We start from the raw sequence: 15,596 nt of genomic DNA on the forward strand, positions 1-15,596 counted from the left end.
TACAGTATATCGCTTCCCTTTTCAAGTGAATTTCAATAAGATTTGTCCAGAAATTTCCGGAAAATGTGTTTGTAGAGGAAAGAAACAGTGTCTCTGTAACAGATAGAATGTATAAGCTTTACTAGGTTGTGTTCAAAACGGCAAAAAAATCCAAAAATCATATCTATATATGTATATTAATTTTATAGTATATTTTAGGGGAAACATTTTTAATGAACATTCTGGGTTTTTTTCTTAAATGGAAATTTTCAAAGGTTTCAAATTAATGAAAAAAAAAGACTATTAATTAAATAAATAATAATAAAATCAGACCTTTACAAAAAAGTAGTTAGAGGTTCAGATTCTAACAACAAAAGACACAGAGTCTCAATTTTTAGCATGAAAAAAAAATACACCCCCTAAAAAAGGTTGGTCCTTTATTTCTGTCACGCACGGTCACGGGTCGGTGTGTGTGTCTGCGTGTGTGTGTGTGTGTGGGGTGTGTGTGTGTGTGTGTGTGTGTGTGTGTGTGTGTGTGTGTGTGTGTGTGTGGCTGCCTTACGTAATGAATTACCAACACTTCAATGAACGCGTTAACTTTTAATTGAACTACATATTTTTTCAGATCAAGTAACATTTGTTTTGCTTTAAGGAGAGAAAAAAACAAGGTGTGTTTATTTAACGTGTCTTCTGCTGAGCTGGAGAAAAAAAAACTGTCCAGGGTGTCCCTCGCCTCTCGTGCATATACAGCTGATGACGACAGAACGAAGCCGTTATCTAACATTATTATCGACGTGGTTGGAGGTGGCAAAGCTTGTTTAATGATTTTTCATTCATGTTGAAAACTCCCTCCCTCTTTTCCCTCCCTCTTTCCCTCCCTCTCTCTCTCTCTCTCTCCATCCTCTCTCTCCTCCTCCTCTCCTCTTCACAGCCATCACCGAGTGTGAGGCTGAGCTGGTCCAGCAGCACTAAGACCGACGACCTCCTCCTCCTCCCCCCCCTTTACGGTTTTTTTTCAAATTTTGATGGCGACCACCACCGACGGCAGCACAGACCGCCGACTCATCCGCAGACTCCGCTCCAAGAGCGACACCCCGTACCTGGTGGAAGCCCGGCTCTCCTTCAACCTGCGGACAGGTAGGCTTCTCCTCCATCCATCCCTCCATCCCTCCATCATCCTCCTCATATTTCCATCAGGGTTGACTCTAAAAGCTGCATGCGCGTCTATTCCAGACAATGTGGCTCCAAAAAATTGTTACGCAACTTTATGGAGCGATGCCGCTGTTACGTCTGGCGCAGTGAGCGCGTGTTTACGAACCGCGAGCGGCGCGCGTGTGTTTTTTTTTTTTCGGCTCGATTATTGCCGCCATGTTGCGTAACAACAACGTGACCCCCGTTAGGTGTCGCGTCCGCCTGATGATGCCCTCTCTGGTGTGACCCGGATCATCACTTTAGTGCAAGGATTCTATATTTACACCCAAGCCTGTCAGATTGTCCGGCATCGGCAAACGCAGCATCCTCTGTTGCCATGGCGACCTGGTCGCGTTTGGTTGACTGGCTGAGTCAACAGAGAGAGAGAGAGAGAGAGGGAGAGAGAGAGAGAGAGAAGAAAGGACTGCGTTGTTGTGATAATAAAAATCATCTTTTCTTTTTTTTTTTTTGCCCTGGAGGGATGGGAGAGGATGTGACGTCACGAATCAATACGTTCCTATTTCAGTAATAATCTTTAACGCTTCATTATTTTTTTTTTAAATCGTTAATTTATTGATGTTTTTTTACTTATTCACGTGTGAACATTTCGCACCCGAGTGACCAATGAGGCGTGTGTGTTTTTGGTCATGTGACAAGGGCGTCAATAAAGTTTTGAGGCTTTGACATTGTTATAAAAGATATGACGTAGTAAAAAGCCATTTTATTCATATTTACTTTTTCATTGTACTTTTAGGGGGGGGGGGTTAAAATGTTTGTAAAATTAATAATAAATATAGTAGTGTTTTGCAGTATCACGGAGTAATACTTGGATTGTAGTTTACTTACATTGTTATAGACTCTTGAGCAACGAGTACCACTTAAAAATCGGTTCCAGGTCGGAAAGTACTACCATAATGTATAAGTAAGTAATTTGTATTTATATAGCGCTTTTCCAGACCAGGGTCACAAAGCGCTTAAACAATCAAAACAATACTCAATAAAATATACAACATTTTTAAGATGACTGTCGATTTAAAATAAAATAAAATGTAAGGATTTAAACTGTGCCTTGTAGTCTGAAAAATACGGTAAACAAAGTGCTGTGATTTTCCGTTAATGTTTGCTTTAATTAAGTGCATATTTAAAGTATGTCTACAAGAACAAGTTTTTGTCTGATAACTACTGGAAGGGCTTTGATGTGATGGGATTATGAGTTGTTTTAATGGAGACAGAAGCCTATTTTGGAGTTGAAAGATCTTAAATCCCTGTAGTGTAACCGGCTACACGACGGTTAGAAGCTTCGCTTACAAGTGTAGAAAAAGTTTTAAACGTTGACACCCCTAATTTCAATGGGTAACTTGTCCAGATCAGTGGTCCTCAACCCTGGTTCTGATTACACAGAGAAGTAATAATCTATTTAATTCCTGTTTCATTGATTATTAATGTCTGAAAGGTGTTTTGTCTCTGGAATAAAACTAGCCTGTGACTCTTGACACGTCAACGCACTGGTTTCAGTCACGTTTACTCCAAAAAACAAACTAGTGAAAATGACTGAAACACAAACTCTGCATTTATCTTTTCTGTTTTTTATCAGAACTTCATATATAGATAGAAAGATAGAACTTTATTAATCCCTCAGGAGGTCTCCTTTGGGAAATTGTTTTTCCAACTAGAAATACACAGCAATACAGACAATAATTCATAACAATACAAAAAAAGAACAAGAACCAATTTTCTATAAAAAAAAAAGAACAAGATGACACAATCTAAGTCTAAAGATAAAGAACATAGACCAAAGACAAAGGATACAACGATTAACATTGAATAGAATGTCATGATATTTTATACATTCCCTCCTGCCCCCAAACTCAGAATTGTACAATCTAGTAGCACGGGGAATGAATGAATCATGTATATATAATGTCGATATTAAAACTGATCTGTGGTTCAAAAAAGGTTGGGGAGCCCTAGTATAGACAGTAGAACCTAATACAACATGTAACTGAGGAGCACCAGAAAGAACAGTTTTCTTTTGTTTCCCTTTTTTTCCTAATCGTTCTTGTTAAGCGGCGTAATTTGTGACGAGTAAACATAAGGCCTGTAATGTTACGCGTTCAGAATCCAATTGTTTTGATACTAAAAGCGATACTTTTGGAGCAAAACTAAACTAACACACAACATTTTTGTTTTTATTTAGTTCCCTTTGTTTTTAGGAATAATTGTGTAGTACTTGTAGATGACATGGATAAGTTAGTTCTACACTGGTCTTAGTAAAGCTGTAGTTGCCTTGTCTGAGACAGTTTACCCTTTTTTTTGTATTTCTTATAGTTTTAACCCCAAATAAAACTGACTAAAGTTCTTTATTTTGGACATTTATTTTCTTTTTCCAGCCACTCATAATCATTTTCATGAATAATGAGATAACATTTAGAAAAAAATGTAAAATGTATATATTTTTTATGAAAGGTTTATAAATATTTTATTGGCATATTTAGGTTTATTTAAAGATTATGATATAAGGAAATACAGAAGAGAGCTCTGATTGGTTGTTCCGCATGTCAATCAAATGCTCAACTAACAATCAGACAAAGCGCTCAGAAGTGACGATGATGATGATGATGTGAAGATTAAGTTTCTGATTAACGGTTTTATTCTGGTTAAACTTCATCACCAGAACTGGTCTCAACTCATTTACAAGTTACAAAGTTACAAAATTAACTAAAATTAACTGTTAATCCACGTTGAATTTATGTTTTAATTGTTTTTTTATTAGTTAATATTGTTTTTTTCATCCTATTTCAGCTCTTTGGTCCCTCTTAGTATGTGCTCGACTGCCCCTCATACCAGTCACAGTACATAATGTGGCCCCAGAGGGAGTTGAACCTTTCATCCCTGCCCCAGAATCCACCTCGTGCCATGATTTTTAATTCACTTAATGGCGTCAGAGCCAAGAAAAAAACGAAAGTGAAACCGGGTTCCTCCCGTCGGCAGCGCCGGTCGTCTAAAGATCCTCACTTCACAACAAGTGCGGTGAAGATGGTACGGGGGCGATTTGTACAACAACACAGTTGACTCACTTCCTCACTGAAGTGCAGGAGCAGTATTTAGCTTGCCTATCGCCAAGGAAACCAAAAGTCTCCTGCTTGTGTGCCCGACTTTCCAGAACGAAAACAAACAGTTTCTTTTTTTCTTCCTGAGGATGACAATGAAGTTCTGGCTCAATACCTGCTGGTGATTTCACATCAAAACATCACAATGACTCATAAATGTTCCTGATTTTATTGTTTCATTATCGTCCATGAAGTCACTTCTTAACGGAAGATCTGATGGAGCTCAGGGCGATGGAGAAATATCTTGAAATATTTGATGAAATACAGTGAAATCTGTGGTCATTAAGTTACGTAACTTATTGATGCACGACTTGATGACATTTCTGCAGCGTTTGTCATGACTGTGACGATCGTTGACCTACTTGTGAGTGCGAGGCTTAAGACACTTCATCATCATTCTTCATCTGTGATGTCAGTGCTTGAAATAAAAAAGCTATTTATTCCTGGCAATTAAAAAAATTGAATTAAGAAGATCATAAAGAAGTACTTATATACATGCAACATAAATATGTATAATATTATTATGTATATGTGAACATTTCCTTTTAATTAAAAACCCAGAATGTTCGTTAAATATTTCTTCCCTTAATACATACTATAAGACTAATATATACATAAATAGATATTTTTATGTTTTTTTGCAATTTTAAACACAAACTAGTAAACCTTACACATTCTAGCTTTTGCAGAGACACTGTTTTTTTTCCTGTAGCCAAAAATGGCTTAAACGTAAACATATATATATATTTGTGTATAAAAATTCTGATTTATACCCATTTTGCAGTTTTACACACTGCCCCAGTAAGGCTGACACATTCTGTCTGTTACAAAGACACTGTTTCTTTGAGTGACAGCGGGTGATATTACTCAAACCCTTTCTGGAGCCAAGGACTTGAGTAGGCAAGTTTTTGGAAAATTTACTACATACTATAAGATGAATATATATAAATAGATATGTTTATGTTTTTTTAATACCTTTTTTTTGCAGTTTTAAACACAACCTAGTAAAGTTTACACATTCTAGCTGTTACAGAGACACTGTTTCTTTCCTGTAGAAAGACATTTTCCAGAAATGTCAACAAATCTCACGGAAATTAATATATAAATATGCCATTTTGGTTTACTTTTCACTATTTATTTTAATATCAAATCGCATATGTTGAATTACTTACTTCTGTGTAAGAAAAAAAAAACCTTTTGAAAACTTTATTGTTAAAGTAGCTATTTAAGTATGGGATGCCAGGAGGGCCATAATTAGAAAATATATAGAGGATTGGAAATAGAGACATTGACAGATACAAAACACTAATAAACACTAATCTATGTCAAAATAATCTAATTATAAATACTTAAACTAACTACTAAACACCTTATTTTATTTCCTTCTTCAAAACAACTGCACATTGTCCTTTTAAATAATTAAACTGAAACTGAAATCAATAGTTTTTTTCTCCTATTTCCTTATTCCAGGCACGTCCAAAGTCAGGCTCTCATCCCGGAGGCTACGTTTTAAACTGTATTCAACCAGTTGATGAAAAATACACTACATTTAAAATCTGCTCAGTGCTGCTGCTGTTTCTAAAATACTGAAAACATTTAACCTCTGTCTCAATATCATGTTCAGATGTGATAAAGAGGTTTTTGTATTTTGAACTTGAATATTTGGCCAACTAAATGTGGCCCTATTTAAAAATAACCTTTAACATGTTTGTGTTTTCCTCTTATTCAATAATATATTTAATATTTATAATAAGCTTTTCCTACATTTTTTCCTCATTCATTGTATTTTTCTTTTTCACTAAATTCCATTTGTTTATTAATTCATGTTTATTTGATTTTTTAATTCACTATTTCATACCAACGTTCATTTGTGATATTCTTTAAAAAAAATAAATAAAGTGTAAACATGTAAAAACAAAGCTTTATTTCCAAATGTATGAAATATATTTAGTTCTAGTCAATTATAAATGAAAAATACAAGTAACTTAACCCTATGTTTAATTATTTAGTTGAATTATTAACTCTGCATTTCTTGTTCAAACAATTCTTGAAATGCTAATGCTAATCGCTTATTGTTGTAGCTAGTTAAGTAAATTTGATGTATTACTTTTCCATGTTAAGTTTCCTTAAATATATCTATCTACCCTGGTCTAGAAAGGCGCTATATAAAAAGAGATTATTATTATTATTATTATATGCACATTTATGTTCCAAAATGTAAAGTTTAAATTGAAATTAAGTTTAATTTTGAGCTCTATATGGCTTAAGTTGTCATTGTATTGTCACACAGCAAAGCTAGTTGTGTGTCGAAGTATCCGTTTGTGTAGCTTTTGTTTGAAAACCCTCCTCCAGAGGCATCTGCTGCTGTCAGTCCCGATGTGTCAGAAGGAATCTGAAGCGTGGACGGATTGTTGGTAAACTTGTGTCTTGCATGACTATTAGTGGCTTGTTAGCGTGCGGCGAACGCTTCCCGCTGACATGGAATCCGTCTCCCGGTAAGAAGCTGTCAGCTCGTCTTGAAACACCCATCATTCACGAACCTTCCACCTCCTGCCGGCAACTCACCGGGAGCCAATTATTCTCCCCTCGATCCAACGTTTAGGGTTTATTGAATATTTGCACACAATTTCTCCCTCGATTATGATGTAATGATGATGATGATAATAGAATTCTTCACTAAACTCTGTTTTTCTCTCTTATTATCCATTATTTTTGATTAGAATACGGAACAAAAGCCTTTAAAATTAAATTTAAAACTAAAAAAAACTATATGAATTGTTCAAAACCCTCCATTTGTTCCTGTTTATACTTTGATTAGTTAAAAAAAAAAAAAAAACCTTAATATCACAATACATTTTTAAACAAAGTAAATTTAGCTTGTTTCCTGGTTAGCGCCTCGACTTAAGTTTCCTTCTGCTTTAGTGACAATTAAATCTTAAAACTTAAAAGTAAAATTTTTTTAAAAGGATAAATCAAGAATTATTTAAGGACCGAACATTTATTTAACTGAAATGATATATTGAAATGACTATATGATGTAGTTTTGACTAGTTAACCGATTAGCTTAGCTACATTAGCACAGGTCTTCTACATAAATCTTCTTTTAATATATTTTATACTTTTATAAGAAATATATTTTATATTTTATAACATATTACCTTACAATGTTTGAACACAGTGGTTTCCAAACATTTTTTTTTGGGAGTGAAAACAAGTGGGGGCCAAATACTACCAGCAACGTAGATGCTAGCAGTAGTATCACCTTTGTTTCAGTAGTTACACTTAGAATGACATAATCATGTTATAAGCTAATAATAGTGAAAAACAATAACAGTTCAATTTTAAACACTTAATTCTTACTTTCTAAATCTGTGTTCCTGATACAAATACTTCTAGAGATGCCATTACCTTGTTGTTGCGGCTACTAGCATTGATGCTACCGCTTCTGGTATAATTAAAACTACAACATTATTTATGGTACAGGGGAAACATCATCACAAGTACAATCTAGAGTCCTGACTTGGTGAATATTAAATAAGGTGTCAAACAACTTTAAAATAAAATATCCATTATGATTAAGAATCCACTGCTGACGCTAGAATGCTATTTAGGAATTAGCATCAACACTTAGCACCTTCACTTTGTGCTGTTTTCCATTAATTATTTGGATAATGTCATAATGGAATTTAAAGGATATTATTCATATACTTTGATTGTTTTTTGCTTGTATTACTAAGTAGAATTACTATCAAAAATAAATCTTCAATAGTAAAAGCATAAATTAAAAACAAAAAAGGGAATAAGGGAAGTGTTAGCATTAACATTTTTAGAAGAATTGATATTAGAAAAGTAGCTTTAACTACTTAGAACTACAAAATGTAACTGACTGTCTTTGTAATTTACTATTTTACATTAGTGTGTGACATGATTATGTCATTTTGATGAATATTTCTAATTCTGTCTACTTCAACATGAGTGCTACTACTATTAGCATCGATATTAAGTAGTAGTGCAACACATGTAGTATATAAAGTTGTGATATAGTAGATTTTGGAAAGTAATAACCAGAATTTTAAAGTTGATCGTAAAAGAAACTGACAGCCAGTGAAGAGTTTTAAGGATTGGAGAAATGTGAGTTCTTCTACTAGAGCGGGTCAGAATTCTCGCTGCAGAGTTTTGTATTAACTGCAGGCGAGACACATCCTTCGTTGTTACGAACTGTTACAATAGAATAAAAAATAAGACACAAACGCATGGATTACAAGCTCCAGATCGTGTTGTGACAACATTTTCCTAAATTTAGAGATTTTTCTCAGTTGAAGGAAACAGTTTCTGGTCAGTTTTCTGCAGTGTTGAACTAGAGACATGTCTTTATCAAACACAACACCCAGGTGCAGCCAGCACTGTGGATCCTGATATTTAATAAGGCGACAAAAACCCTTGATTTTAAACCACTTGAAGAACAGTCTATCTAAATATATTTAAGTACTTTTCATCCTGTTTCTTATCTTGTCTTATACTTAGAATGTGCTAAGTGTTTATAACCATACTCGATGTAACACTAGCTTTATCTCCCTATTTTTAATAGAAAAGCTGATACTAAGTAGTGGTTGGTATTCTCTCCTGGATGTAAAATGCCGGTCAAACACGTCTTGAAGCGAGTGGGTCAGATACTGGGTTGGCCTGGAAAGAAGCGATGAAGTGTAATTTTCACTGCCGAGGTCACGCAACATCGCTGGCTTAAAAATCCACCGCTCCGGTTGGTGTTTTAGGCTGAGAATCTGAGCTGCACTCATTCACCACCCACTGCTGCCTCTATGTGTGTGTGTGTGTGTGTGCGTTGTGTATCTGTGTGTGTGTGTGTGAACCCACTCTGTGTTACAATCAGTGGGTACAGTAAGCGCCGCTGTCTGAAAGAGAACAATCAATACCCTCCAGCTGCACTGTGGGACAGAAACCGAAAATTCTACTGCAGAGACACACACACACACACACACACCGACACACACACACACACACCCTGTGTGTGTTTGTTTGATTGTGCGCGTTTTGGTGGGCGAGCGTAAACACGGTCTGATCCGTCATGTAACTACAATGTTAGCTTGTTTGTAGCATAGATTAGCGGTGATTATGTTGCACCTCCCTCTCCCATCCACGACTCTTATGTAACACACACACACACACACACACACACACTCGCACAAGCGTGTTGTGATTTACTAACAGCCAAATAGACATCCATCTACACACCCCCCCCCCCACCGGTCACACATAAGCTGGTCTCCTCCCCGCTCTGAATAAAACATGAGGCCGAGGCAAAAATAGCAAAAAGTGTTCCCGTCCGTCCAAATATATATACAAACGCAGGCAGGTGGTGTCGCCGTGTCTTCGTCCTCCTCCTCGCCTTTTTCAACACCTGGCATCACTGGGAGGGAGGGAGGAAAAAAACTCCCGTCCGTTAAGAAAAAGGCCGTCACTGAGAAACACTGAAATGAGGGGATGATGATTCCAGGAGGAGGAAGATATGATTTGTGTTTGCAAACGTCGGCTCCACGAAGCTTCCGCCGAGGATTTTTGTGCTGAATCGGAAACTTGACTAAAGTCTCTGCTGCGAAGCCGTCGCCTCAATCAAAGCTGCATTGCAGCACTCAGCATAGTGCAGATCTCCACCAAGGTCGGAGGAGACGAGACGAGAAAAATCTCTCCGTTTACTGAAATTTTGATGGCTTGGTATCAGCAGCAGAGGTTTTCTTTTTCTTTTTTTTCTTTTTTTGTTATGTTTTTAGTTCTACAGACAAACCCTAGATAAAACTGATGTCAATCCTCTCCCTGGACTGTAAATAAAGTTGTAGTTTGAATGATACCAGATGAAGCATGGATGCTAGTATCCGCAACAGTATGCTATTAGCATTAGCATTTTTTATAGTATCAGTAACTCAGATAAAGCATCTTATGAGTTTACAATTTAATGGATGGATGGATGGACGGATAAATAGATAGATAGATGGATGGATGGATGGATGGATGGATGGATGGATGGATGGATGGATGGATGGATGGATGGATGGATGGATGGATGGATGGATGGATGGATGGATGGATGGATGGATGGATGGATGGATGGATGGATGGATGGATGGATGGATGGAAAAATAGATAGATAGATGGATGGATGGAGGGATGGATGGAGGATGGATGGATGGATGGATGGATGGATGGATGGATGGATGGATGGATGGATGGATGGATGGATGGATGGATGGATGGATGGATGGATGGATGGATGGATGGATGGATGGATGGATGGATGGATGGATGGATGGATGGATGGATGGATGGATGGATGGGTGGGTGGGTGGGTAGGTGGGTGGATGGATGGACGGACGGGTGGATGGATGGATGGATGGATGGGTGGATGGATGGACGGATGGACGGATGGATGGATGGGTGGATGGATGGATATTGATGGATGGATGGATGGATGGATGGACTTTATGTTTGAAGAAGGTTTTGTACATTTTTATACCTTTTTTAAGTGAGTGGCATAAAGTTATATATATATATATATATATATATATATATATATATATATATATATATATATATATATATATATATATATATATATACTGTATATATTAAGAGTAAATGTAGAATAACTGTAGCAAATAAAGCTTAAATGGTCAAAATAAAAAAATTGAGCAAAAGGCTAAGGGAGTATTAGCGTTAGCATTTTGAGCAGAATGGATTTGAGAAAAGTATTAAGCATCTTAGAGGTATAATATTTGGCTGACAGTCATTTAATAGAGGTTTATTACATGATTAAGTATTTTCAGTTCTGGCTACTGCTAAACATGAGTGACTACTATTAGCATCAACAGTAATTAGCTAAAATAGGTTTGTAGGTTTTGGAAAGTTCTACGTCAACATTTTCAAGATGATGTACTATGAGTAAAACTTGAAATATACATTGGATATAAACAAATACAATGTCAATAGTATTATCTTTTTATGAAGAGGTATGGCATTGGCGTTTTCTAGAAGTACTGGTTTAAAAAAAACATTTTTCGTTAAACAGTTTGAGATTCTTAGCAAGTTTATCTCTTTAGATGTATATATATTCATTTTACTAAATTATCAGATGTAGTTCAGCCTTTTTGTAAGTAGTTCAGTATTATTTATTTAATTGTATGCACTGTGAAACTACTGCTAACATCAATATTAAGTTATCATACAGAATATTTTAAATTAAAAAGGCAGGAAATTATTTGTAAAAAAAACAAAACAACTAGTAAATAATATAAGTTGTAAATATATGTGACAGTTATTAAGTATTAGCATTTGTAGAAGTATTGGTATCAGAAAAATGTTTGTTTAGCAGAGTAGTTTAAATGCAGTTATTTGCAGTTAAACGTTGATTTCTTAGGAATAGTAGTACTGCCGACTACTGATACACAATATCTACCAATGTACACAAGTAGTACTGAATAGTTTGTCAAAATATCTAAAGTTGATAACCATCTTTGTACTTCAAAATCTTCCATCTTACTGACTTCCCTGAAGTTTTTTTAATTAAAGAGCACTCGGCAGTGTTCAATGTAATCTTGTGAAAAAAAAGAATGCAGTTCTAGCGCCCTCTTGTGGTGAAGAGTCAGTTAGTGAACACCTTCAGACTTGAGGATTCAGAAAAAAACAACTGGTGCCACATTTATGAAGTATATCAGTTACGTCAGAATATGAAATGGTTGGATTTAACGTTTCAAATGTGGGAACGTTGATATATTTTTTGAATAGCATTTGTTTTAATACTTGTATTTATTCATTTTTCTATATTAAAAGGTTAAATGTGTTTTTATAAAAATAATTGAATTCAATAATGCATGCAATTTGCATATTTAAACGTTGCATTATTTTCTTTAAATAATTAAATTCAAATATCCAAATATTAAAAACATGAAATATGTTGTATTGTTCCATTAATTCAAAAAATAATGTTCTAAATTCCATGTTTTTCATTTGTATCCTTTTAAATTCAATATAAATTGATGTTAAAGTAGTGCCACCATGATTGGCTAAATCAAGTTTCAGCATCTATTCATTTTTTAAATATAATTAATCACAAATTAAGTTAACATTTAATGATACATTTATTATACAAATAGAACGGTGACTGTTTATAACAAGTTTATCAAAGTAATACATTTCTTGAGGCAGTATATGGCTTTACTTTGGAACTACTTGACAAATATTGACCGATGATGATGTGATCAGAACATTCAGATGGTTATTACAGTCTTATTACACAAATGTGCACGTTAAGGGTGTCGATAAAAACATGTCGTAAGACCATGCTCTCCATCTTTTCTTCGACACATTCGTTCACCCTGATGCTGCTCATAGCATGACTTTTCCTTTTCCTTGTTCTCTACTTCCGACTAATCTCTCGACCTTTAGCTACATCGTACCCATTGTGTTTGGATTCTTGAGTTCTTACCTTTGGACTTCTGCTGGACTACCTGAAGATTCTGAAGATTTTTTTCCCTCATATCTGAGGGTTTTACCTCAATCTGGGCGGATCAGCCTCTGGATAGACTTCGATGCTTACAAGCGGCGAACCTGCTTCACCAGAGTCACGATCAATCCTGTGCCTCCTCGGTGTCGTACCAGTCGTGAAAAGCTGGTCAAACTTCGAGGACCGTATGGTTTTAGTCGACGTCCTACAGCTTGACGGATCCTCCTCGCCGTCACCTCAATGTAGGGTCCTCCATCATGGATTTTCCTTCCCATCTTCCTCCTCTTTATCTCTTTTTTGATTCACAGTAAGGTTAGGGTTATGGTTAGGGTTAGGGTTAGGGTTAGCGTTAGGGTTAGGGTTAGAGTTAGGGTTAAGCTTAGAATTAGGGTTAGGGTAAGGATAATGGTTAGGGTTAGGGTTAGGGTTAGGGTTAGGGTTAGGGTTAGAGTTAGGGTTAAGGTTAGGGTTAAGCTTCGAATTAGGCTTAGGGTTAGGATAACGGTTAGGGTTAGGGTTAGGGTTAGGGTTAGGGTTAGAGTTAGGGTTAAGGTTAGGGTTAAGCTTAGAGTTAGGGTTAGGGTAACGGTTAGAGTTAGGGTTACGATGAGGGTTAGGGTTAGGGTTACAATTAGGGTTAGGGTTAGGGTTAGAGTTAGGGTTAAGGTTAGGGTTAAGCTTAGAGTTAGGGTTAGGGTTAGATAACGGTCAGAGTTAGGGTTACGATTAGGGTTACGGTTAGGGTTACGATTAGGGTTAGGGTTAGGGTTAGAGTTAGGGTTAGAGTTAGGGTTAGGGCTAGTGGTGCCAGTCGTCGATCATACTCACTGATGGTGCGACAGATAGTAGAGGAGGCACAAACATTGAAAGAACCATAAAAAAGGCATGAAAATAGACAGAACAGTGATTTAAATTCAGTGGTCAGTCACATGGGGAAACAGGAAAATGCTACTCAGTTAAATTTCCTGACTTTTAACGGCATCTTTCTTCATTAGACGAGTGAAACTACGACATAGATTCACCAAATCAGGACGCCAGTTATATTCTAGTTATAGTCATGTCCGTTTTTTTCCTGGACTATAAATAATGTTTGAATCAGAAGCGACATAGAAGAAGAATCATCACAGGAAGTGTAGCATCGATGCTAGTAGCCGCAACAATCAGGTATTAGTGTTAGCATTTTTTAGCAGTATTTGCGTCAGAAATGCAGATTCATCAACTTAAGAGTTTACAATTTAACCAACTGTTGTTGTATATCACTATTATAAGTTTGTTAAATGATTATGTCGTCTTAATGAACAGTTGCCGTTCCTGCTAACACAGCATGAGTGCTTTACTGCTAGCATAATGACAGAAGAAGCTTTAGAATTTTTTGGTGGCATAAAAAAAATAATTACTGGGACTAAAAAAGTGGAAATCATATAACCAATAAAGCGTAGGTTTAGCTCGGATTATACAACTCTATCTCGCGCAGACGAGCGAAACTGCGACACAGATTGAGCGCCACCTGTTGTGTCGGAACGTGTTACAAAAATAAACGTATGCACGTATGTGAATGCAGTCTGATTCAGTCAAGCACGTACTTATGGACACAGTATTACTAGCTAGTACTTGCCTGCATAAACAATTTCACAATAATGACTTCTGAATACCGACTGAAAACGTGCTCATATTTTACAATAAACCCTATTAACTCTCTTGCAGTAAAAGCAAAACTAGGGCAGACCTGGGCAAAATGTGGCCCTTCGACTGTATTTATGTTGCCCTCAAGAGGTCGGAGATCATGTAGAAACTAACTATTTTATTTTGTATTTATTTTGATTATTCATTACTAGTCTCTAAATACGACTATAGGTTTTTTTTATTGTAAGTATTTATTGCCCCTCAAAAAGATTAAAGGGAATATAAAAACAGTTATTTGTGAAATAAAGTGCTTTTAAATCAAATTTAAACATATAAGAGTTATATAAAATACAATAAAAAATAACCAATTTTAGCATGTTTAGATTTTATTATCTTATTTTATACTTTTCTCTCCTTTATTCAGCCGCCGTTAAAATGTGGCTCCTGAAGAAAGCTGGGACGACGAGACGACGATTAAAAAACATTAACAAAACTGCTTTTATTAGTACAACTGAAATAAACCAGGGCTACTTCAAATCAAACGAAGTATCCCACTGCAGCCGGTAGATGGCAGCATTGTAGCATGAAGCATAGAGTGCAAAACAAACAATTTCAATGTATTTTTTTTATATTACATTAAATGTATAACTTTGCTTTGGTTTTATATGTAAATACGTTTAATTTAAACCTTCCAGACATTATAGCTATTGTATTAACTCTACATAATTCAGTAAGAAAAATAATAATAATAATTCTCATATTTACTTATTGACTTCATCTTGACTTCTGTCTTATTTTATGTTTATATACATATATTATATAAAATGAATAGTTATGCATTTGTTTTAAATTGAAGTACAATTTATTTTAAAACATTTTCAACAATGATATTATGCACCTTTTAGACATTATACTTCAACATGTCAAATATCAAATGTATATAATTCAGTAAGAATTCATATTTGTCTGTTTCTATAATTCTCACATCTACTTATTTAAACTACTCTTGAATTCTGTCTCGTTTTATGGTCACTTTTTGGTTGTTTTTTTCCAATTATTATCACAGATTTTCCATTAACATAATTTTAACATATTATGAGAACAAAAGCAAATTAAAATAGTATATTGTATACAGTACGCAGTTTTATTTTACTTGCTATTATTACAACTCAAGTATATTT

General features: G+C 35.5%; 1 protein-coding gene across 1 annotated transcript in view; it reads left to right on the top strand.

Moving 5' to 3' along the window:
• Nucleotides 1–936: 936 nt before the first annotated feature.
• LOC148063840 (phosphatase and actin regulator 1-like) overlaps nt 937–15,596 on the top strand; it is a 61,295-nt gene continuing 46,635 nt past the window's right edge. Inside the window, exon 1 of the mRNA XM_087811298.1 lies at nt 937–1,116. Within this exon, the coding sequence (XP_087667424.1) occupies nt 1,005–1,116 (112 nt within the window). The 5' untranslated portion in view covers nt 937–1,004. The remainder of the gene's footprint in view (nt 1,117–15,596) is intronic.

This window comes from Callionymus lyra, chromosome 16 (assembly GCF_982586985.1).
Source record: "Callionymus lyra chromosome 16, fCalLyr1.hap1.1, whole genome shotgun sequence".
NCBI lineage: Eukaryota > Metazoa > Chordata > Actinopteri > Syngnathiformes > Callionymidae > Callionymus > Callionymus lyra.